At 38.6% G+C, this 26,684-nt stretch overlaps 1 protein-coding gene across 1 annotated transcript in view; it reads left to right on the top strand.

Moving 5' to 3' along the window:
- Positions 1 to 4,557: 4,557 nt before the first annotated feature.
- Positions 4,558 to 26,684, top strand: part of LOC127950468 (adenylate cyclase type 1-like) — a 50,622-nt gene continuing 28,495 nt past the window's right edge. Inside the window, exons 1-4 of the mRNA XM_052547550.1 lie at positions 4,558 to 5,378; positions 12,896 to 13,045; positions 14,658 to 14,776; positions 26,016 to 26,127. Of these exons, the coding sequence (XP_052403510.1) occupies positions 4,560 to 5,378; positions 12,896 to 13,045; positions 14,658 to 14,776; positions 26,016 to 26,127 (1,200 nt within the window). The 5' untranslated portion in view covers positions 4,558 to 4,559. The remainder of the gene's footprint in view (positions 5,379 to 12,895; positions 13,046 to 14,657; positions 14,777 to 26,015; positions 26,128 to 26,684) is intronic.

Genomic DNA, 26,684 nt, shown 5'->3' with positions numbered 1-26,684 from the left:
TTTATTTTGTGGATTGTCACCATTGTTGTGATTCATACGCTGATTCTTGATGTTTCTGTCTAAATTTCAGCAAAGGTTTTTTTATTATGAGTGAAATTTTCTTAACAGTCTTTCATAACTTATGGCTCAGCAGTGTTCCTTCTCATGCTGTAGTATCAATATTCAATAAGAGAAGAGACACGGGATTAGATCAGAAATAATAGTATTTGTTCTTGTCAATCTATAAACAACAATATCAGATTTTTTTTTCTTCTGTGTACTTTTGTTTTGCTATAAAAGGTTCCAAAGGCGCATTGTTACAGCATGAAAAAAAAAAAACCTTAGTTGTTGAAAAGTCACGTTCAAGAGCCCAACTAAAGTAAACACTGATCTCCATCATGGTAGTGAAAAAAACACCTAAACCTATTTAACTCTCCATAAGTTCTTCTGTAGACATCTGACAGAAATAAAGTCAGTCTGGTAAGTAATGTGAATCTGGTGAAGCTGTTTTAGTAGTTGTTTAATCAGATCTTGAGAGATTTGATGTATTCTTTTATTCAGTTGATTTCATCTAAGGCTGTGGCTGAAGTCATTTGTATTTCTTGTGTTTCTCTTTCCTTCAGTGATTCTGCAGGTGTTTATCAATAATGCTCAATCATCAATTAATCACCGAATTATCTCATTAACTTCACTGATTCAGTCTTACTCTAACACTCTGTAGTGTGCACACATTATAAGTGTTCATTTAAAACTGAGGATTTTCTTGTGGGGTTTAAAGGGTTAAAGATTTAAGATGAAGAAAAAACAGCATGAAACATAATTTAACAGTAATAAACTGTAATTAATTTACAGGAAACAAACTGTAAAAAACAGTTATTTACTGGCACCCCTGCTGCCAGTAAATAACTGTTTTTCTACTGTTTCTTGCCGTAAATTAATGGTTGCCAGCAAAAAAAATGTTTTTCTACAGTTTTTTGCCGTCAAGTCAAGGAAAAACAGTAATATACTGTAAAATGTAAACGTCAGATTTACCAAATGAAAAAAAAGTTAATTTAACTAAAATATTTGTGAACATTCATAGAAAAAAAATTAGGCAAAGTCATACACTGATAATGAGAGTAAATACTGAACTTGACTGTATTAATGTGTGTTTGCACAAGAGAGATCGTTTAGTTTAATGTAGTTTTGTAGTTCACCATTGTGCTGGAGAGTAGAGCCGGTGCTTCAGTCAATGATGAGCCACAAATTCTGATTTTCTGCTGTTTTATATAAAGGCAGTGAATGTGGAGTCGCTGATACAGTGATGATCTCTGTGTTAATTACTTCAGCACATACATGTGTAATACAGCTGACAATGAGCTGCAGTGATTTGAGTAAAAGTCATGTATTTAGTTACTTTATTACTGCACATTAAGTGTAAGAAATATTCCTTCTCAGTGGACTCAAATGAAATATGTTCATAGTACTAACATCGTAGGAATGCTATTTTAAAAACTCGAACTGTTTGAAGCAGTGGGAGTGGAGTTAATTTCCATGGTAGAATTTACGGTAAAATACTGTTAAAAAATAAGAGTGGTAAATTAATGGTTAAGAGCTGTAAATTAACAGTACTTTACTGGCACCCCTGCTGCCAGAAAATTACTGTTATTTAACGGAATTGTTTTTTACAGTGTATATGTGTGTGAATGAGGTGCAGGTGTGGCAAGGAGATTGGCTGATGCAGTGACTCATGGGGGATGTAGTTCGGGTGTGGTGCAACAGTATGAAAGGTACAGTACTAGTGATCAAGTGATGATATGGTGATAGCCGGATCATAACATCTCTAATGTCCATTATATAAATGTAAATGGAAATATTTTTATGTATGTGTGTGCAGTGGCGGCTCCAGACAATTTTGATTGGGGGGGCAATGGGGGGGTCCTGGTCTTTTCAAGGGGGGTCTCATGAAAACCAACAAAAAATACAGTGGACATGGCTAATAACTGCATATTTCTGCTACTAAACAACAAAAACACCTTTGCAATGTAAACAAATGACAGGCTATATTTGTTATTCATATCCTTCACACTGCACTTTCATGTCAGGTATATTATGCATTTTTATTGACATTGATATTTTTACATTTATTTCCAGATAGATATTATTGAGTTTACAGGCTAAAGTGGTCTTGCTGTTGTAAACACTGTTGCTATTGTAGAAAAAATATTTGCATCACATTTAAAATATAATTATATTTTAATTCATTTCTGAATTGTTTTTATTTTTATAATGATAATTCAGAGAATGAGAAAATCTGTATAAGCCTTACCAGTGTTGTGATAATCATTTTTACGTGTTAAAAATAAATAAGTACTGTAATATAATAAAAGTTTATTCAAATAACATAAAAAAGACCAGACCCCTCGATGCATGTGAAACTTTTCTCCCTCAAACAGCACGCTAGTGTTACTTCTACACTACAGCAAAGAGTATAGAAGTTACTTCTATACTCTTTGACTACAGGCTACACACTGCAATATAAACAACGTATCTGCATGTTCTCACATCACATCGTTCTTCTAAAATAAACACCAAAGTAAATAAACACCAAAATCACTTCGCTGAGAATGAAACACCACTTACCAGATGCCACGATTTTGAAAATATCCTCTAGCAATTAAAAAATGCGCGTGCAGCATGAGGTATCTTCCTGGTTCGATGAGGTCGTAGTCAGGTGAACGGTCATCATGTTGGTCATTTTATTTACGGCTAAATTATTATTAATAAATTGTACTAATATGATGATTGGGCGTGGGCAGGCATTTACAAAAGTTTATGTTATTACAAAAAAAAATGAGGAAATTTTGCTTTGACAAAAGGGCACTTAAGGGGCAAAGGAGCAGGTGCTCAAGTGAACCGGTTCTTTTGCGCTCGATGTAATGCCGTCATTGGCGATGATTGCCCTTCATTCAAGCCTTTGGTTTACCCCCGCTTATAACATTAGCACAGAATCAGTTCAGAATCAATCACCAAAAGAATCAGTTCGGTTCAGATGCGCTCTGTGTCAGTCTGCTTCACGCTGAATCACGCATGCGCAGTTATCATCAGCTCATCGGTTCTCGAATCGGACGCGTCCGACAGAAACGGTTCTCGGTTCAGTGTATGAATAAATGTCGAAATAATTATTATTTATTATTGTTCTGCGTAGTTTGAAGAGAAACATTTTTGGGTCTTTATCCCGAATATATATATTTTTTTATCAGGAAGAGGCTGGGGGGTCAAATGGGGGGTCAAGGCATTTTTTGGCAGGGTCTTGAGACCCCCCAAGACCCCCCCTGGCGCCGCCGGTGTGTGTGTGTGAGAGAGACTGGTTTCATTGGCAATCACAAGAGTCTGTGAGACTGAAGAAACAGCACTGTCCTGTGAAAAGAAACAATTTTGTTGTTTAAATAGTATTTTACTTAATTTACACAAATTATTGTGAGGTTATTTATTTAGTTATTTTATATTTTATATTAATAATAATAATGGCCTATTTTTTTTATTTATTATTTATATATATTATAAGGGGCACAAAAAAAACCTTCTGGTATAAAAATTGTTGACTGGTGTGGGTTTAGCAACAGAAATCATTCTTATGCAACAGAGTGAATAAAACCGACTGGTCCGCACTCATGTCACATGTTTCACAGGCTGCAGTGACAGCTCTATTTATAGCATCTCTTCAGTGCATCACTTGAACCTGTTGAGCTGTTTTTTTCAGGAGAGATGAGGCAGGTGTGAGAACAGGTGACAGTCACAGACTGACACAGACACAGTGTGCTCTTAGCACTGCACACATGTCAATATCTCATCTTATCAGTGATTGAGCTTCAGTCCTCTGATCATCAGTGCAGAAAATCAGCAGAAAGCTTCTGCTTGAACACTGGGTTTGTAGACAAATCTAAAGGATTTAGTTTTCGTTTTAATGAACTCACTGTTCACAAAGTAATGTTGCTGCTGCAGAGCTTCATCTGTGTGATTTTCACATGACTGCACTATTATTCCAACAAATATGGTTTCATCATGATTTAATAACAAGGCAGATTATTACATGTTGAGAAATATATAACAACCAACAATTTATTTTAGATCTACTGTTTGTAATTACACGTTGCATGAACTTTAATGACAATGATGCATAATCATAAGCAGCTAATCCTAACCTAACCCAAAGTCTATTAACCACACACATAGTTCATTAGAATTGCTCAGGATTATTTGTGTAATTACACTGTAACAAACGTCACCTTAACATGAAGTGTTACCTGTGCTGATATAGATGCTATTATAAATCATCAAATTAACATTTATCTCATCTGAAGTCATGGTGAATTACATGACACATGCATGACTGTTTTTGTGATCCAGGATTACATTTATTGATTTATTTTGGTAACACTTTATTTGACTTACACATTACATGTCATAATACAAATCTTAAATCCTGATTTATTGTCATTGATTGGGTCAAGAATAAAAAAACGCTGCAACTGAAACCACGTAGGGTTAATACTGAATGATCCTTAGTGCAAACACATCCTAAGGCATTTCGTTTCTGAATGGCATGCATTAATTTACACTCTTCACGTGTTTGTTTTGCTGAAGCTCAGTGCGTCAGACGCGCGCTCCTTGGAGATCAGCAGAATTATCGCGGCGCGCAGCGCGCAGGCGTGATCCAGTCTGAGCCGCGCGAGCTGGAGACCAGTCACTCGTGCAGCGCGTATCTTCCGTATCCTGAGCTCCACCTCTCCCGCCGGACATGCCCTCCGGACCCCGGCGACGCTCCGCGCCTCTGCCCGGCGCGTGAATGGCCCCCCGCCATGGACGAAACGCCGTTCCAGAAAGTCAAGACGCGGCGCAGGAGGAGCCACTGCCCGCCCGGGGTCATCGCGTGCGAGGACGAGTTCGACTGCAAGGAGCTCGAGTTGCTCTTCCGCAGCTACAGTCTGAAGCTGGAGCAGACGCGCACGCTGACGGCGCTGACGGTGCTCGCGCTGCTGGCGTCCAGTCTCAGCCTGCTGGAGCTGCTGCTGTCCGGCGCCAGCCTCACCGTCGCCAAGGGCTCGTACCCGGTGCACTCCGTCGTCTTCGTCTCGCTCTTCATTGTCACCAACGTCAAGTACCTGCGGGCGGTTCAGCTGCAGCAGATCTCGCACCTGAGCCTGCTCTTCTGCTTCAGCTTCTCGCTGCTGTGCTGCCCGTTCGCCGCGGCTCCGGAGCACGGTGTGTGGCAGCTTCTGCTGCTGACGTTCGTGTCGTATGCGCTGCTGCCGGTGCGCACGCTGCTCGCGCTGCTGTTCGGTGTGCTGGTGTCCCTGGCGCACATCATCGTCACAGCTGCGTCGGTGACGGCGAGGACACAGCGGCTGTGGAGAGCGGTGAGTTCAGCACTGGACAGCGAGCAGTTACACAGAGAGCGAGACACATATAGCACAGAAGCAGTCATCAGTAGCACAGGTGTATTTGTAGCATTAGACAACAATACCTTGTAGGGGTCAAAATGATATGCCAAAAATCACTAGGATATTATGTAAAGATCATGTTCCTTGAAAATAGTTTGTACGTTTCCTACCTTAAATACATAAAAAAACTAAATTTTTGATTAGTAATATGCATTGCTAAGAACTTCATTCTTCATTCAACTTTAAAGATGATTTTCTCAATATTTACATTTATTTGCTCAGATTCCAGATTTTCAAATAGTTGTATCTCAGACAAATATTGTCCTCCTGACAAACCAGACATCAATGGAGAGATCATTTATTCAGCTTTCAGATGATGTTTAAATCTCAGTTTCAAAAAATTGACCTTTTTTGTGCCCCAGGGTCACATATACACACATCTAACCCTTATAATGCATTCAAAACGGTGTACTGTTTTTCAGCACTGGACAGCGATCAGCGATCAATCACGAAGAGCATTCAGGCTCATATATAAAGTTGAAGTCAAAAGTTCACATAAACCTTGCAGAATCTGCAAAATGTTAATTATTTTTCCAAAATAAAAGATCACACAAAACACATGCTATTGTTTACTGACCTGAATAAGATATTTCACATAAAAGACGTTTACATATAGTCCACAAGAGAAAACAATAGTTGAATTTATAAAAATGACCCGTTCAAAAGTTTAGATCCCCTTGACTCTTACGCCACGTTAAAGGCAACCATAACCCATGTTTTTCCAACCTTCTACTTGTGAAAGTGCACTGGAAAAGCAGATAAACTTTTCAGCCGTAAACTTGTATTACATCGATGTACTCTCAGTTGCAAGCTCTGACGTCACACAGCACGCGAAACAACAATAGCAGCCCCTATGGATAATATTGCCTACAGATGCAGTGTTTATTCAAGTGGTACACATTGAAAAATAGGTTTTAGGACAATATAACACTGCAATAAAATAAATAATCTAGCTACAATTCCTTGCGCTCAGGAAGTTTCATGGCATGACTTGTTTGGAACGCTACGAAGTCGTGAATCATGGTTTGAAGTTGTGACGTACAGGCTCAAAACCTGCCTGGAACACAGCATCAGAACTAATGTTATATCGTAATCACTGTGGATGGCTAGTTTTGACCGTTTTTTTCTGGAACAGGTTGAGTATGTGGGACTGAGCACTTGTAGTCTGTTGTCAAATCTTCAAGAATGTGTTTGCATGACATATACTTCTGATCTTATTCTGATGCCTTCACAAAAGAGACAGAAACACACTTCTGCTGTAAGGGCCGTTCACACAGAACACATTTTGCTTGTGTCATGCATAAGGCACTGCAAAAGAAATGAGATGTGAGTGCAATGAATGATCAAAGATATTCATTTAGCGCGAGTTTACATACCCTCAAAAATACCTTGTTGATCTAACTTACAGTTTTCTTTTTATAATTTAGACACTAAAAGTGATACTTAAGGCCCACTTAGTGAAATCATTCACTCATATTCCTAATATTTAGACCACATCTGCAAAACTACAAGCACATTACATGCTTTCAACTCAGTTTGCTGAGTAAAACTAACTTTTTGCATAACTATAAACACAGTTCTCCACATTACACACATCACTCAAAACGAACAGTTCTCTTGTTTAATTTGGGAAACTGTAATATAATTATGATGCCTATTTCCACACAGATGAAATGATTTAGCTGAACTTAAATTAAGTTAATTTGTACTGTTGTGTAAAATTGTGCAGAGGTGTGTTATATAAAGGGGAAGAACCCCATTAATAAGGCTTTCATCAAAAAATACCAAGAGATCTTCTCTTAAAATGGGCCAGAAAGTTTTATAGAACTCAATGGGTAACCCATCAATCCCGGAGGACTTCCTATTCTCCATACCCATCATTGCGGTATAAAGTTCTTGTTCTGTCAATGGTTGTTGCAAACTTTCATTACTCTCATCATCAAGTTTTGGCAGACCTTCAAAAAAACTACTAGTAGTCATCTTCTCATTTATCAGATCAGCAGTATATATTTTTTTACAAAACTGTGCAGCAACTTCTCTTATTTCAGACGTTTTAGTTAATTCCTGTCCTGTATCAGAGACCAAAGAGTGATTATTCTGCTCTGACTATTTCTTTCTCCATACTGAAGAAGAATCTGGAAGGAGCATCCATTTGTGTGATATTCTGGAAACGTGAGCGAACCAGCGCTCCCTGTGCTTTAATGTCCAACAGGTTTGAATAAAGTTTTCTTTGTCAGAGCTTCAATATGTTCTTTTTTGCCTGTAGATCGATCGAGTTATTTCTCTAGTAACATTAGGAGTGTATTGCTGGCAAAAAAAATGATTTGCACTTTCCCACCACTGTTGTAGAGAGCTATATAAATACTTTTTATTTTTATTTTTTAAACATCCCAGAATAAAGTAAAATAATCTTTAAAATGTTTGTCATCAAGCAAAGATGTATTAAAATGCCAATAGGCACTGCTTGACTTCACATAATTCACTAATACAGAACAAAGAACCGCGCTGTGATCTGAAAAAACCTACAAGATTCTTTTGTCAAGATTTAAAAATATTGAACTGGTTCTTAAAGCTGTAAAACTGATCAAGACGTGCCAAAGACAAAGAATTATCTTTACAGTGAACCCATGTGTATTGTCTTAATGTGTTATGCATATTTCTCCATATGTCACAGAGATCAAAAGTTTGAACAAGTTTTTTAACAACTCTTTGAGATGCAACATGTGGATCTAAATGATTCCGGTCTATTTTATCATTCTCTGTTAAAATCTCCACCTAAAAACAGGAGATCATCTGTATTTAAGCTTTTAAGAGTAGTGCTGACTAAATTTAAAAACAAAACCCTTTCCTTTCCACTATTAGGAGCATACATTTTTTTTTTTTCAAATTTAACAATAACTTTTAAGAAACAACCTTTTTAAATTTCAGCAAATTCATAAGATACTGGAGTCATATTTTTAGAAAATAAGATTGCAACGCCTCCACTTACAGAAGATTTGTGACCTCATTTCTTTGATCACTATACGTTTCTTGTATGAACATGACGTCAATAGACTTCTGATTTATAAATTTATATAACATTATCCTTTTATGATTATCTCTAGCTCCATTTAAATTGACAGTTCCAAATTTTTGCTGACTCATAATTTTATTTAGGTTCAACAAGAAACTCAGGTAGGAAAAGACAGAAATTATGCACATGGTCAACAAAAACAAGTTTATGGATTTAAACCATGGCATTCTTGTCTCTAGGTATTTGTTTTTTTAACTTGTTTACAAATTTCCGTAAATGGTACACTTCGAGATCTGCAAAAGCCCCTTCTTTTATCAAATATCTAGTGTCTTTCACAAATTGCGCACAATTGGGAAAATAATCATCAATCTACATATCTTTTATCCCTTTCGTTTCATGAAGAAAATCACTTATGTCTTCAGCTTTGTACAAAACATTTACTGCTTCATTTTGAGAACAAGCAGAGAACTCTGAACACACAGAAACACTAGAATCAGAGTCACTGTTGTCTGAGGCTATGATGTCATCTTCAACAGCATCACCTATTTTGACTTGTTTACTGACTTTATCGTTTCGAGTCTTTCTTCTTTTAATTGGTGTTTTGAAAGTTGATTAAACTTCCATGTCCAATCCACAGTCATTCAATCTCGGATCTTCCTTTACAATGTCTACAGAAGACAATGAACTCAACCCCACCGCGTTCTCTGGTACCGCGGGCTCCACCGCATCAACCCCATCAACACCAGTTGAACACGACACACACGTCTCCACACTGTTCACTCCCTCGAGCGGCTCGAGCGGTGTATTCACGGGATTCACCGCTGCACTGGATTCACCAACAGCGCTCCCCGCTTCATCTACTGTCTGCTCAATCTGCTCAGTGTTCTTGTTCAGATTATCAGGGCAAGATGCCCGATTTTCGAGCAATTAAAACATTTGATCGTCATATCAGATGATACGAAGACAGCATAATCAAAGCCTTCTACTTAAAAAATGAAAACCAGATCAAGTTCATCCTCGTCATTCTTCAGAATCATAAACACCTGTCTCCTAAAAGACACGAGATTATTCACTAAAGGCGATTTACATCCAAGTGGAATTTTTTTAATGGGGGAAACTATCTTTCCATATCGTGTCAATTCCTGCACGATCATCTCATCTTTCACAAACGGAGAGACGTTTGAAATCATTATATTCTTGGTGGGAGTGCTCAGAGGAAACACCTGCGTGAGTGAAACTTTGATTACAACACCATTTTGCACTATTTTGTTCACCTTCTCAATAGTGCAAAAACAGCCAAACAAACATCTTCCACGTTAGTGTTTGAATCAATTTTTACTCCACAACGCCGAGTTAAATTTGCAAAAACCATTGTGTTTGGAGTCGCCATGCTTCCCAGCATAAATGCTGGAAGCAGACTATCCTCACGAAATTGAGAAAAATTAAATACCTCAAAACAAAAAAACAAACAAAATACAAGAAAAAGTTTGGAAAAAAGCACTCTTACCAGCCACAGCTGGCTACCACTCACATCCACACTCACCAAGCTCCGCCCACTCACTCCCAGCATGCACGAGAGAGAGAGAGAGAGAGAGAGAGAGAGAGAGAGACAGAGAGAGAGAGAGAGAGAGAGAGAGAGAGAGAGAGAGAGAGAGAGAGACAGAGAGAGAGAGAGAGGGAGACAGAGAGAGAGACAGAGAGAGAGAGAGAGAGAGAGAGGGAGAGAGAGAGTAAGGCCGGCTAAATAAAGGCTCTGAGTGTGCGTGTGTCCTCTGACAAATCTAATCCAATAAAGAGCAGATATACTCACGTCCCTGAACCCAAACCAGCTCTATCCTCACTGGAGAGGACGAACACGTCAGAAGAAATTTTTTTTGTTTTTGTGTAAAGTGTGTTCATCCCATAGGTGTAATGGTTTTTATTCTGTACAAACTGTATATTCTATGGCCCTTCACCAACCCTACACCTAACCCTAACCCTCACAGGAAACTTTGTGCATTTTTACTTTCTCAAAAACACTCATTCTGTATGATTTATAAGTGTTTTGAAAAATGGGGACATGGGTTATGTGCTCATAAGTCACCCTCTCCTTGTAATACCTGTGTCATACCCATGTCATTATACAGAGTTGTGTCCTGATATGTCACACACACACACACACACACACACACACACACACAAACTGTACTAGTGTCAGAACGGCTGTGATGGAAATCAAAGGACAGCATCTATCAGTCACACTCTAGAGTTTTTAAAATTGCTGGGTTAAAAACAACCCAAGTTGGGTTGTGCTGTTAAATAACAGTAATTTATTGGCAGCAGGGGTGCCAGTAAGGTCCTGATAATTTACTGCTCTCTAACGGTAATTTGCAACTCTGAATTTGTGGTGTTTTACCGTAAGTTTAAAAACTAGAATTCATTCAATGTTAGTACTGTGAACTTATTTCATATGAGTCTTAATTTGTAAAAGTAAAGTAACTAAAAGCATGACTTCTACTGAAATCACTGCAGTTCATAGTCAGCTATAGCACACATGCAATTGTTGAAGTATTTAACACAGAGATCATCTTTGTATCAGGACTCCACATTCACTGTCTTTATATAAAGCAGCAGAAGATGAGTGTTTGTGGCTCAACACTGAAGCACAGGCTCTACTCTCCAGCACAATGGTGAACAACAAATCTACATTAAACTTAACAGATCTTTCTTGTGCTTGTGTTATCAGTGTATGACTTTGCATAACTTTTTTTCCTATGGATCTTCACAAATATTCAGGTCCAGTTAACTTTTTTTTTCATTTGGTAAATCTGACTCTTACATTTTACAGTATATTGCTGTTTTTTGGCTATGAAGGTCTGAATGTAATATGTGATTGGTTGTTTGCTGCCCCGAGTCAAACGAGCCCATCCTCATGTTTCTATAACACATTATCCAAAGATATTAATTTGATCTTTTGCAATGGAAGTCTGTGGAGCTTGTTCCTAAGGTGCTCTATATGGTTGCTAGGGCGTGGCTTGATGGCTTCATAATGACCACTGAGAGACTGATTGGTTGCCTGATTAAAATGAGCCCACCCCCTTGTCTCTATGACTATGTGATCCAGAGTTATGTTCAATACAAAAACCCTATGAAATTTCCCATAGTAGGAAAAACACACTGTTCCATGGGTGATCACTCACCATATTATGTCTATGGGGCAACTTTGGGAAGCTCTTGCGCCCCAGGGGTACAACTTATACCCACTGCGGGGTATGTTCTCGCACAGCCTGATAGTCTCTCCAAATGTGGTGATTCACACGTTTCTACTAAATTCTTTGTCGGAGCTACGATCCTTCAAAAGTAAAGGTTCAGGAACAAAACTAAAGCAAACACTGATCTCCACAATGATAATGTCAAACAAAACAATAAAACATCATCATCTAAATTGCTGTAACTCTCAATAAGATCTTTCTTAAAATACTTTCTTAGAAATGACGAATATTACCCATAATGCACTGTTTTAATGAAAAACAGCATGTAACTGTCAAAACTTGGCGGTTTTTTCTTTCTTTTTTTTTTTTTACAGCGATTTTTAACAGTGTAGACAAACACTTAACCCAATGTCTAACCCAACCTGCTGGATATTTAGATTTAACTCAAATTTGTTTTAAAATTACTATATTTCTTGCTTAAAACTAACCCAACATATATTGGAAATTAACATATATTAATATGCTTATTTAATTAACATGCATTAATAAGTTTAATACATAATAATTTATTAATAAACTAATTAAACAGTTTATAGATAAATATTCAACTTTTGATTATTACTAATACCTCTAGTAATTAACTGTCTGATTTGTAATTTTCAACCTTTGGGTTAATTTTAAACCAGCCATATACTACTTTTTATCTATTTGAATAGTTGAGTTAAATAAATCAACCCACGTTTTTTTGAATCTTTTTTAATCTATCTGTTTTCTTTTTATTATATATATATATATATATATATATATATATATATATATATATATATATATATATATATATATATATATATATATATATATATATATATATATATAAGCCTTGCTATGTGGACTGTGTTTAAGCTAACTGAGACTTGTAATAGCATTTTTATGTCATCGCTCTTTTGTTGTTTTTGATTGCTTCCATTGTCCTCATTTGTAAGTCACTTCTGATAAAAGCATCTGCTAAATGACTGAATGTAAATGTACCCAGTAGTATGGTCAAACATTTAACACAACCAGTAGCTGGGGTTGTTTTTAACCCAGCATTTCTTAGAGTGTACTGTATCTGTACGGACAGCAGTGATCTATGCTCATCATTTATACTGAGACAGTCACTCAGAAGTGTGTCCTGTGAGCGTGTATTGTGTTCAGCGTGTGGTTTCAGCTGTAGTGTTTGTGTTTTCCAGCTGGCTGTGAACACGCTGCTCTTCACCGGAGTGAATCTGTCGGGTCTGTTTGTGCGGATCTTGATGGAGAGAGCCCAACGCAGATCCTTCCTGCAGGCTCGAGACTGCCTCGAGGAGAAACTGCGCATGGAGGACGAGAACGAGAAACAGGTCACATTCAGAAGATACACAATAAACACTATCAAAACCTCACTGTAAATACATAAAACTGCACTCTAAAAACACTGTTTAATTAAAAAACAACTAATGAAATATTCCAACCATGTTAGAGGAACTGAATTAGCATAAACACATTTTCAGTTCATTACTTACAAGATGTATAGTGTTTTAACTGAGGGATGACAATGGAGCCAATGAATCTGATATAGTTGTGATAAACATAGATGAATTCAACAGCAGATCATTCCCTTTACTAAAACTGCATCAAATAACACTTAATTTCAATTTTCATTCTCCTTGTTCTAACCTAACCTGCAAAGCATGCTTGAAACTTGACATTCACTGATCATCTTACAAAGTTATCAAGACAATTTAATTAAGTTACTAACTTTTATTTATTTGCTTGTTTATTTAAAACCAATCAATTCAACACAGAAGTTAAGTTTAAATTAGAAACAATATTAAGTTAATGTAATGATCAACAATATAATTTCAACACAACTGTTTTCAGTTTATTATCTAGAATTAAATCAGTAAATTTTAATTCATAAACTTGCAACCATGCAATCATTTTTTTATGGTAACAGGTCCCATGAACATCACTGTAGAGTGTATCAAATTAAATACATTTCCTGGGAAAGGTTTGTTTTGAAGTTCTTACTGTCTCATGTGTCTCTGATAATGATGATGAAGGTGAGGATGGTGATGATGATGATGATGATGATGATGGTGATGATGATGATGAATGAAGGTGAGGATGGTGATGATGATGATGATGATGGATATGGTGATGATGATGATGATGATGGTGATGATGATAGTGATGATGATGATGATAATGATGATGGTGATGATGATGATGATGGTGATGATGATGATTGTGATGATGATGATGATGATGGTGATGATGATTGTGATGATGATGATTGTGATGATGATGATGATGATGATGATGGTGATGGAGATGATGAAGATGGAGATGATGATGATGATGACGGTGATGATGATGATGGTGATGATGATGGTGATGATGATGATGATGATGATAGTGATGATGATAGTGATGATGGAGATGATGATGGTGATGATGGAGATGATATTGGTTATGATGATGATGGTGATGGTGATGATGATGATGATGGAGATGATGATGGTGATTATGATGATGATGAAGATGGATATGATGATGATGATAATGATGATGGTGATTATGGTGATGATGGTGATGATGATGATTGTGATGATGATGATGATGATGATGATGATGATGGTGATGATGATTGTGATGATGATGATGATGATGATGATGGTGATGATGATTGTGATGATGATGATTGTGATGATGATGGTGATGATGATGATGATGATGATGATGATGATGATGATGATGGTGATGGAGATGATGAAGATGAAGATGGAGATGATGATGATGATGGTGATGATGATGATGATGATGACGGTGATGATGATGACGGTGATGATGATGATGGTGATGATGATGGTGATGATGGTGATGATGATGGTGATGATGGTGATGATGATGATGATGTTGGTGATGATGATGATGATGATGGTGATGATGATGTTGGTGATGATGATGCAGGAGCGTCTGCTGATGAGTCTGCTGCCCAGAAACGTGGCCATGGAGATGAAGGAGGACTTCCTGAAACCTCCAGAGAGGATCTTCCACAAGATCTACATCCAGCGGCATGATCACGTCAGGTAACACGGACTTCCCTCTATTTCTAGGGTCTGTGTAAATGCGATGGTTTCCTGTGAAAAGAGTAGCTGCTTCAGCAGCTTTAATGATCACAGTTGCTGTCTGAGCGAGAATCTTGATCAGGAGAGATTTTTCATATCATTCATCAGTACACAGTCAAGCAAGTCTAATCACACAAATCTAAAGGAAAACAGATTATTTTTATTTAAAAAGACATCACAATAAACATTAAAGTCTTTCGAAAGTTGTCTTTAATTAGTAAGAGAACTAAATAAAATATTTACCAACAGACTGTTTTACTTTTACCATTTAATGTTATAAGGAGTAAAAAGTAATACATAGAACTACGTAAAATCAGAAAAATAAAAATATTAATACAGTATTTTATTTGCATGAAAATTCTTGTTTTTGATAAAAATATGGTATGTATTTTTTGATTAATACTAAATAAAAATATAAGATTTGAACCAAACCTTACTCATTGGCTCTATTGTGTTTGTAACTGTGTTGTTTTCCTCATTGCCTGTGATCCTTGGATGATCATGTCTGGTCTTGTTCTGGATAGCATTTATACATTCAGAGCATGAGTCTTAAACCTAGAGTTGATTTTGGTTTGGTTTAATCTGCAAGTAACTGGACATTATATTTGTGAATAATCCTGGATCATAAGAGTATTGAGCAGACATGTCACTGCAGAACTCATGAAACTAAACCCAGCAGCACTGATGTTAGCTCAAACATGATGACCCGATCACTGGCCTGACATCAGATTGTTTGGACCTTAGCCAACATGAAATCAGTACAGAAGCTGATCGTTATATAGTTTCACTGCACTGATAGTTGCTTTTGGACATCAGAACAAATCAGTGTTAGATGCTGATAGTTTTATTCCTCTGTATCTGATCGACTGTATAACAGTAACTTTAAAATATACAGGACACATGGATATGAAATATATACAATGCCATTCAAAAGAGGCATTAATTTAGACAAAGACTTGAGATGATTTAATTTCATTAGCTTTCTTACACATCATCATTTTAATTTGACAATAAGATAAACATAATAACACATTTCTGCATGTCAGTGGTAAAGGATATTATTTGCTATATTTAATAATTACAAAGCATTATCATGGTTAAGTCATTATAGAGTCATTTTGTGTCAGCTCAACCAGATGTTCACGGCTCAAATTTTTTAATTTGCTCAATTTTTTTTTCTGAAGAAAGATAGACATGTACAGTAATGAAAGCCCAAATTTTAAATGTCATGGATGAATATTGACTGAGTAATCCAGTATTTTGTAATTTTGTAACGTTTGGCAATTTTCACCTGAGATTACAGGGGGGTAAACTTGACTTAAGAAAGATGGCTGCATCATAATGTTATCATTACACAGAGATTGTTAGCTATTTTAGTAAATTCTGTTGACTTGAGCCATCTTTATTGCATTATGTGCCAATGGTGACCATTCAAAAATGGGGAAAGAGCACTTCTCAAGTTTTTTCTCCAAAGTTTGCAAGCCTGCAACTCAAAAAGTATATATATATATATATATATATATATATATATATATATATATATATATATATATATATATATATATATATATATATATTAATTAATGCCCTTTTAGATATCGGGTCTTGAAAAATGTTCCTTTTATCATTGTAGGCCCTATATGGTTCAGTTCCAGAGATACTGGGATCTCAATATGGCTCCAGGAGAAATTATCACTGAAATTTTCACATTTTCACTGGTCAAAAACCAAATGTGGGTCACTTTGCAAAAATATGATACTTTTCTTTTAAAGAAGAAGGTCTGAAGAACAAATAATTCTGAAACTAAAAATGTATCTTGTTTCCTTCTGTCAGAACAACGGCATTGAACATAACTGTCTGAGTGCCATAAGTATTATTTTTAAAAGTTTGTGTGGCTACAACTGAAGAAGTCTAAAAGATATCGCAATATGATTTTAGATTCTAGTCCTTAATAAACTTTTCTTTTAGAATCTTCATTTCCAAGGCCCTACATCATTCAGTCCCAGAGACACGGGGACCTCAATGAGGCACTGATTGTTGAATATTATTCATTTTCAGCTGTCAAGAACAGCTTATACTAATTATATTTATAAAAATCATTACATCTATGGAGAGCCCCCATAAACCACATATACCATATATTGTGTGTGTGTGTGTGTGTCTGTGTGTGTGTGTGTGAGTGAGCGAGAGAGAGAGAGAGAAAGAAAGAGTGTGTGTGTGGGGGGGGGGGTGTATGTGTGTGTGCGTGAGAGAGCTAGAGAGAGACTTTGACATTTAAGCTTCTTTTATTCACAGACACTTAATAAAAAACAATAAATATTATATTACACAAGACCAAATAAAATCCTACCTACATATACATGAATAGGTTATTAGCTCACATTAAAATTAATTTCATTTCATAACATTATAACACAACCTCTCTCTTTACTTGGTTGACATAAAATACCTTTAGTACCCCACAAAGAAAAAAAGAATCAGTATCATTTACAAATTCATAAAATATATAATCCATAATTAACCTACTTTTTACCAAAGCCTTAAACATATTTCAAACGTGCCTTATTCCTTATTCCTTATTCCTTGCTATTATCCTATGTGAAATTCGCCATTGCAAATCTCCATTTTGTTTTTCAATTGGTTTCTTATAAGGACATCCAACTACCTTTTGGGGAAGTACCAGAATCAACAAATTCAGTCCAATTAGTTTCTGAAAGTTCTTTTAACGCTCTTAAATTGAGATATTTTACACAAACACAATAAAGAGCTTTCTTAGAAGTACTATTAAAAACACCAAGTTCAGGCGTCCTGAAAGAGAGCAGACTTCCTTCAAATTCTTGCAGTCTCTTACATCCACAGTCACACTGATCTTGGGGAATACATTCTTTGACTTTACAGCTTTTAGTGGCAGAAGAGGAAAAAAGACTTTCATTTCAGCTAGCAGCTTTTGGACAATTCGAACAGAACGTATACCAGTCTTTATGGCCAGTTTTTCTGCACTAATCCACTGGTCATTTAACCTAAGATGGCAGATCTTATATATTCCTGCTCTCACCAAACTCGTGCGTACAGTCTGAGAATCCAATATCGCACTGGGTAGATGAGAGTTAAAAATTAAGGGTTCTTCAAGATCCCAAAGAGTCTGTGTTTCAGAAGTCTCCCTTTTTGACAATAAAAATCTGCCATGCATTGAGTACTGAGGCATAAAAAGATGGGAGCCCACTAAGATCCATCTCCTTTAAATTCATTAAAAAGAGATGCCGATCCAAATTCAACCATCTCACTCGATTCAGTAAGGCACAAGCCACTCTTATCCAGCTCTGAGACTGATGATAAAGTAGTTTCTGAGCAGTTTGCAGTCTAAAAGCAGCCACTTTAGACTTAATATCCATAAGACCTTGACCTCCTTCATGAACCTGCAGATACAAAACTGACTCTCGTAGCCAATGTTGTCCAGACCAGAAAAAAATTACAAAAAATTTTTGGACTCCTCCAATAAAATCTTCTGGTGGATTCAATACAATTAATCGATGCCATAGGATAGAGGCGGCAATATTATTTATGACCAGCACTCTTCCTCTTTAGGAGAGTTGAGGCAAAATCCAGCTCCATTTTGACAATCTGGCACAAACTTTGTCCTTCACACCTTCCCAGTTCTTTTCTTTGGTAGTTTTCAGAACCCATAATAATTCTTAAAAACTTAAAACCAGTTTTTACCCACTTAACATTCTCAGGGATAACTGGTAAATGCATTTTTGTTTTATCATTACACGGCATTTTGCGGAAGATGCTCTCTCATACAATCCAATACTGTAATTAATAATATCAATATCATTTTGTTCTTTCACAATTACAGTAATGTCATCCGCATACGCAGTCAGTTTAACAGAATACATATCATCACCAATCTTTAAACCAGACAGATTTTTTTCTTAGTAGACATAAAAGTAGTTCCACTACTAAAGCATAAAGCTGACCTGACAGTGGACACCCCTGCCTAATACCCTTCTGTATTCTTATAGGTTGACTTAAACCACCCCCTATCGGTAAAATATAAGATACATTCATATACGAGAGTTTGATCCAAGATATAAAAACATTTCCAAACCCAGACGCATACAATGTTTCGAACAGAAAACCATGGTCAACTCTATCAAAGGCTTTTTCTTGATCCAGGCACAAAAAACCTACATCTACTTCATAAAGTTTAGAGTAGTCCAAAATATCTCCAAAAAATTATCAGAAAAATGTTATCATGTATCATTTTTTCTGGAATACAATAGGAATGGTCTTGATGTATTATATCCCCCAAAACAGATTTCATTCTACTGGCCAATAACTTAGCTATTATCTTATAGTCAGATGTTAGAATTGAAACAGGCCTCCACTTTTTTAGGAAACTCAAGTCTCCTTTCTTAGGTATCAGTGACAATACTGCCCATTGACAACTATTGGGAAACTATTGTTTATCTTAAAAACATTCTTGAACCACCCCATAAAAGTCTCTTCCAATGATCTTCCAAAAAGTCTTATAAAAGTCCACTGGTAGTCCATCAATTCCAGGTGCACGGCCAGCATTCATCTGCATTACTGCATCAGTTAACTCCTTAAAAGAAACCACTGTCCAGAGACTGACTCTGCTCTTTAGAGATGGTAGGAAGTTGTTGTAATAATTGTGAAATGCATCCAGTATCGGTGTCCTCCTTTTTATATAGTTCTGGATAAAAATCCTCTGCAATCTTCTGCATTTTTCTTGAATCAAAGGTCTTTAGTCCATCTGGTGTTGTTAAACAGTGCATTTCATTTTGTTTCTTTAAGACCTTTTCTAAATTAAAAAAAAAAATGCAGTGGGAGCATCCATGTCATGAATAGTCATAAAACTTAAACAATAAAACAATAAATTCGTGTTGAACAATAACACTTTTTAAGAAAGAAGCTGAAACACTATCTGGTTCCTCATTATTTTTGTCTTAAAGAAAGTTAAGAGCACAGTTCCAATCACCACCGACAATTATAAATTCATCCAGGGTAAAATATTTTAAAACATCTCCCAACTTTTTGAATAACAAGGTTCTTTCTGTACCTCTATTTGGAGCATAAATATTTGTAAAAACAAATATTTTATTATGAATTTCAGCTTTCACAATCAAAACCCGCCCTTTCTCCAATTCTGTTACTGATAAAATATGAACATCAATATTATCTGAAAACAGGATCCCTACTCCAGCATTGATATTAGTGCCATGGCTTAGAATGCTTTCCCCCTCCCACCACAAATTCAACGCTGATTCATTATTGGAATGACTATGTGTTTCTTGTAAAAATATTACATTATTTTCTTTAAGCCTAAGAAATTCAGATAGTAAAGCTCTTTTTCCACCATCCCTCAACCCATTAACATTTAAAGATCCCACTCTTAGAATCTGCATAATAGGAAAGAGAAAAAAGAAACAGAAAAAGAAAAAGCAGAAAAAAGAAAATGTAAAAATAGATCCCACACCCATGTGCTTTTTATTTTTTCCGCCTTGACATTTTTACCTGATCATTTTGAGCTTTACGTTCAGCCGTCATGAATTTTTTTCAGCCTAAATCTTTTTTGTTTCGAAGTCACTTCGTAACCAACAGACTTCTGAGCAATCATTACCGATTCAACAAATGTGTTACCATCAGCGAAGTATTTTAAGCTGTAAACTATTGTAAACTATTTCACAAATTGAAAAAGCCCGGTCACCTTTATTTTTTAACCTAGTTCTTGGAACACTGAGGAGCACCTGATTGGATGACCTCAGTGCATTAACTGGGGCATGGACATGTAAAAGCTCTGATAAATACGCAGGCGCCAACCCATTTAAAATCTTAAAAACAAACAATTAAATCTTGAAATCAACCCTGAAGCGGACAGGAAGCCAGTGTAGTGCTAGGACAGGGGTAATGTGCTCATACTTTTTAGTCCCAGTCAAAAGCCGAGCTGCTGCATTTTGGACTAACTGTAAACATTGAAGAGATGACTTATCCAGACCAACATATAAAGAGTTACAGTAGTCTAGTCTAGATGTTATAAAAGCATGAATTACACTTTCAAATTCCTTACGTGGCAAGTAGGGCTTGACTTTAGCCAACAGTCTTAGTTGAAAGAAACTGTCAAAAATCACAACGAGATTCTTGGTAAATGGAGGAACATATAACCCTAAATTACCAAATGCATCTACACAAGCACTCAAACCCTCAAGACGACCAAACACAACAATCTTATTTTCATTAAGACAAAGAAAGTTCTGATCCAACCATATTTTTTAATCTTTCAGGCAATTCATTAACGACAGAAACAAAGCTTTGTCATTAGTTTGGACAGGCAAATAAATCTGTACATCATCTGCATAACAGTGAAAAGTGATATTGTGCTTTCTAAAAATATATCCCAAGGGCAGCATATACAAAGAAAACAACATAGGGCCCAATACTGACCCTTGAGGGACGCCACAAAAAAGAGGGTGGGCAGATTATGAAAATTCACCAAGGTGAACAGAAAAACTTCTGTCTGTCAATTATGATTGAAACCATTTAAGGGTTATGCGATAAATGACAACTCAAAACAACTCTCTCCAAGACTTTCGTTAAAACGGGGGTTTAAATATAGGTCTAAAATTAGACAAATTGGAAGTTCTTTTTCAGTAGTGGTTGCACAACAGCATGCACAACAGATGGTACACACCCTGAGCTGAGAGATGTATTGACCAAAGATGCAATGCCCCACAATTTCTCCCATTGCTTGTAGAACATCTACCATAAACACTTGATCCGGAGCAACTTTACATCGATTATGATTGAGAAAACCGGCGTTAGGGAGATAGTTTTCTAAATCAACAAACGGATTGGAACGATTTGTTTTTCTTCTTTTTTTCAAAAATAATAACAAAAAATAAGAGATAAAAAGTGATAAATGAGACAAAAGAAAACCCCACCATCTAAAACGGGAAAGTTGAAACAAATTCAAGTGCACCGCTCTCACACCCCACGCCACACTCTGGCTTCCCAGCATGAAACACACCTGCTAGAGAGAGAGTATTAATCAATACTGAACTTTTTCACTCCCTGCTCAGATGCATTCATAACACCCTAGCAACCACAGCAACAGGTTAACACCCTAGCAACCACAGCAACAGGTTAACAATCACTTAAATAACTTAGCAATCACATGATCTGTCACTCAGCATCTTGATTGACTGAATGATTCTGCTCATCCTCAGCATGATCATATTTTATCAAGATATACAGTATTTACCTGAGAAACAATAGCCTAGTTTCACTAAACAGGGCTTAGAAAAAGCCAGGATCAGACCGTAGTTCAATTAGGACATTTAAGTAATGTTTACCAGTGCCTTTGTATTGTCTGAAGATGCACACCATTGATGTTTAAAGTGCCTTTGATAAAAACATCAATGGTGTGCATCTTCAGACAATACAAAGGCACTGATATATTTTAAGATCAGTCAGTACAAGTTTCTTTCAGTTGAAATAGCTCAAACTTACAATTAGGCTTAAGTCTTGTCTGTGAAACCGAGGAGGAGTTACTTAAGTCTTACTTAACTAACTTACTTAAATCTGTTCATATTAACTTTTGTTTTCTGAGAAAAAAAAATATTAATACAATTAAGAAAGTTCATAATTAAAACATTAATTCATTGTATAGACCATAATTTATGATTTTTTTCAACATCTAGTCTGATATTAAACTGAACTGAATCAACACTCTCCTTGAACTGTCACCTTATCGTGGTGGAGAGGTTTGAGTACCCGAATGATCCTGGGAGCTATGTTGTCTGGGGCTATATGCTCCTGGTAGGGTCTCCCAAGGCAAACAGCTCCTTGGTGACGGGCCAGACTAAGAACAGTTCACAAAACCCCTTATGGCAAAATTAAAATCAAGGAACGTGACGTCGCCCAGCATGGCACAGCCATAGTGCGGACTACCCAGCCTTCTTGGAGTCTCTGGGAGGGGTGCTGGAAAGGGCTCCGACTGGAGACTCCGTCGTTCTACTGGGGGACTTCAACGCTCACATGGGCAGTTACAGTGACACCTGGAGGGGCGTGATTGGGAGGAACGGCCCCCCTGACCTGAACCCGAGCGGTGTTCTGTTATTGGATTTCTGTGCTAACCACGGTTTGTCCATAATAAACACCATGTTCAAGCATAAGGGTGTCCATCAGTGCACGTGGCACCAGGACACCAAGGGTCGGAGGTCAATGATCGACTTTGTGATCGTGTCATCAGACCTTCGGCCATATGTCTTGGACACTCGGGTGAAGAGAGGGGCGGAGCTGTCAACTGATCACCACCTGGTGGTGAGTTGGATCCGATGGCGGGGGAGGAAGCTGGACAGACTTGGCAGACCCAAACGTACTGTGAGGGTCTGTTGGGAACGTTTGGCCGAGCCCCCTGTCAGAGAGATCTTCAACTCCCACCTCCGGCAGAGCTTCGACCGGATCCCGAGGGAGTCTGGAGATATTGAGTCCGAGTGGACCATGTTCTCCACCTCCATTGTCGCTGCGGCTGCTCGGAGCTGTGGCCGTAAGGTCTCCGGTGCCTGTCGAGGCGGCAATCCCCAAACCCAGTGGTGGACACCAGAAGTAAGGGATCCTGTCAAGCTGAAGAAGGAGTCCTATTGGGCCTGGATGGCTTGTGGGACTCCGGAGGCAGCTGACAGGCCAAGCGGACTGCAGCCCGGGTAGTCGTGGAGGCAAAAACTCGGGCCTGGGAGGAGTTCGGTGAGGCCATGGAGAAAGACTATCGGTTGTCCTCGAAGAGATTCTGGCAAACTGTTCGACGCCTCAGGAGGGGGAAGCAGTGCCCTACCAACACTGTTTACAGTAGAGATGGGCACCTGTTGACCTCAACTGGGGATATCGTCGGGCGGTGGAAGGAATATTTAGAGGATCTCCTCAATCCCACCGACTTGTGTTCCGTTGAGGAAGCAGTGGCTGGGGACTCGGAGGAACACTCGGGCTGAAGTCATTGAGGTAGTTAAAAAGCTCCTCGGTGGCAAAGCACCGGGGGTGGATGAGATCCGCCCCGAGTACCTCAAGTCTCTGGATGTTGTGGGGCTGTCTTGGCTGACACGCCTCTGCACCATCGCATGGCGGTTGGGGACAGTACCTCTGGACTGGCAGACCGGGGTGGTGGTCCCTCTTTTCAAGAAGGGGGACCGGAGAGTGTGTTCCAACTATAGGGGGATCACACTTCTCAGCCTCCCTGGGAAAGTCAATTCCAGGGTACTGGAGGGGAGAATTCGGCCGATAGTGGAACCTCGGATTCAGGAGGAACAGTGTGGTTTTCGTCCCGGTCGTGGAACACTGGACCAGCTCTATACCCTTTCCAGGCTGCTGGAGGGTTCATGGGAGTTTGTCCAACCAGTCCACATGTGTTTTGTGGACTTGGAGAAGGCATTCGACCGTGTTCCTCGCGACATCCTGTGGAGGGTGTTCCGGGAGTATGGGGTCGGCAGCTCCCTACTTAGGGCTGTTCGGTCCCTGTACAACCGGAGCAAGAGCTTGGTTCGCATCGCCGGCAGTAAGTCAGACCTGTTCCCGGTGCATGTTGGACTCCGGCAGGGCTGCCCTTTGTCACTGGTTCTGTTCATAATTTTTATGGACAGAATTTCTAGGCGCAGCCAAGGGCCGGAGAGTGTGGGACCATACGATTTCGTTGCTGCTTTTTGCGGATGATGTTGTCGTGTTGGCATCCTCAGACCAGGACCTTCAGCGTGCACTGGGACGGTTTGCAGCCGAGTGTGAATCGGCTGGGATGAGAATCAGCACCTCCAAGTCCGAGGCCATGGTTCTCAGTCGGAAAAGGGTGGATTGCCCACTTCAGGTTGGTGGAGAGTTCCTGCCTCAAGTGGAGGACTTCAGGTATCTTGGGGTCTTGTTCACGAGTGAGGGAATGATGGAACGTGAGATTGACAGATGGATCGGTGCAGCTTCTGCAGTAATGTGGTCGCTGTACCGGTCTGTCGTGGTAAAGAAGGAGCTGAGCTGTAAGGAAAAGCTCTCGTTTTACCGGTCAATCTACGTTCCTACTCTCACCTATGGTCATGAGCTGTGGGTCATGACCGAAAGGACAAGATCCCGGATATAGGCGGCCGAAATGAGCTTTCTCCGTCGGATGGCTGGGCGCTCCCTTAGAGATAGGGTGAGAAGCTCGGTCACTCGGGAGGAGCTCAGAGTAGAGCCGTTGCTCCTCCACATCGAGCTGAGGTGGCTCGGGCATCTATTTCGGATGCCTCCTGGACGCTTTCCCAGGGAAGTGTTCCAGGCACGTCTCACCGGGAGGAGGCCCCGGGGAAGACCTAGAACACGCTGGAGGGACTATGTTTCCCGGCTGGCCTGGGAATGCCTCGGGGTCCCCCCAGAAGAGCTGGAAGAAGTGGCTAGGGAGAGGGAAGTCTGGGCCTCTCTGCTTAGACTGTTGCCCCCGCTACCTGGCCCCGGATAAGCGGAAGATGATGGATGGATGGTTGGATGGATGAATCAACACTCAACTGAATGAAACTGAACAATGACTCGGTTTAGATCATGTATTACGGGACAGACCCTCTGTGACTGAACCTTCACACACACCTGAGCTAAAGTCTCCTGACAGTACACTTCTTACATTACACAATTCACTGCAAGCTTAATCAGATGAGCAATCAATAAAACTCTGACACCCAGATTTAAACCCAGGGAAGTCGTGGCCTAATGGTTAGAGAGTCGGACTCCCAATCGAAAGGTTGTGAGTTCGAGTCCCGGGCCAGCAGGAATTGTGGGTGGGGGGAGTGCATGTACATTTCTCTCTCCACCTTCAGTACCATGACTTAGGTGCCCTTGAGGAAGGCATCGAACCCCCAACTGCTCCACAGGCACCGCAGCAAAAATGGCTGCCCACTGCTCCGGGTGTGTGTTAACAATGTGTGTTTTCCGAAGTGTGTGCACTTCGGATGGGTTAAATGCAGAGCACAAATTCTGAGTATGGGTCACCATACTTTGCTGAATTTCACTTCACTAAATATAACTGCACATATAGAGTATAAATACAATATACGTCTCTTTTAGTCCTGATGGACAAACAGCAGATTCTTAAGAGAGAAATACATGTCTGTGTTTTTCCTCATGTGAAGTGTTAGGAAGCATCTAATGGTTTTCTGTGTGTTTCTTCCTGCAGTATCCTGTTTGCGGATATCGTGGGCTTCACAAGTCTGGCGTCGCAGTGCACAGCGCAGGAACTCGTTAAACTCCTCAACGAGCTCTTCGGCAAGTTTGATGAGCTCGCCACGGTGAGTTGCACATTTTCTCAGATTTTAGGAATACTTCTTCAGTTTGAGAGGTTTTTCTGGCTTTCTCTGCATTACGTGTGAATAAATATAGCTGTGTAATCACTTATCTTACTGGTGATAATGCGGTATTCAATAAAGTATTTTATAAATGGAGATTTATCTTTATTTAAAAGAACAATTACAGTGTTATTTGTAAATGAACTTTAAGTGTTTTCATAAAATAAATACAAAAATTGGGGGTTTAGGAATTAATTGTCAATATGATATTGTGTATGCACACAAGTGCTATTTTACTACTATTCTATTTTAGAATATTTCTATTATACTATGACTATTCTATGTATATTAGGGGTGTCCCCGAGAAAGGATTTTCGAATCTTGCTGATATTCGACTGATAGTCAAATCATATGTTTGGGTGCAGGGGAAAATACATTGAGTCAAGTCTATGGACTGTATAGGTCAAGTCAGACGTTAGACAGCCTGAATTACTGACTTTAATACAGAGAAAACATGTAAGGAACGCCTCACAGATACAAACGGGGTAAATAATGTTTTA

Source organism: Carassius gibelio, chromosome B2 (genome assembly GCF_023724105.1).
Source record: "Carassius gibelio isolate Cgi1373 ecotype wild population from Czech Republic chromosome B2, carGib1.2-hapl.c, whole genome shotgun sequence".
Taxonomy (NCBI): Eukaryota; Metazoa; Chordata; class Actinopteri; order Cypriniformes; family Cyprinidae; genus Carassius; species Carassius gibelio.
Note: the sequence above shows the minus strand (reverse complement) of the source record. Positions and strands in the feature narration are given on the sequence as shown.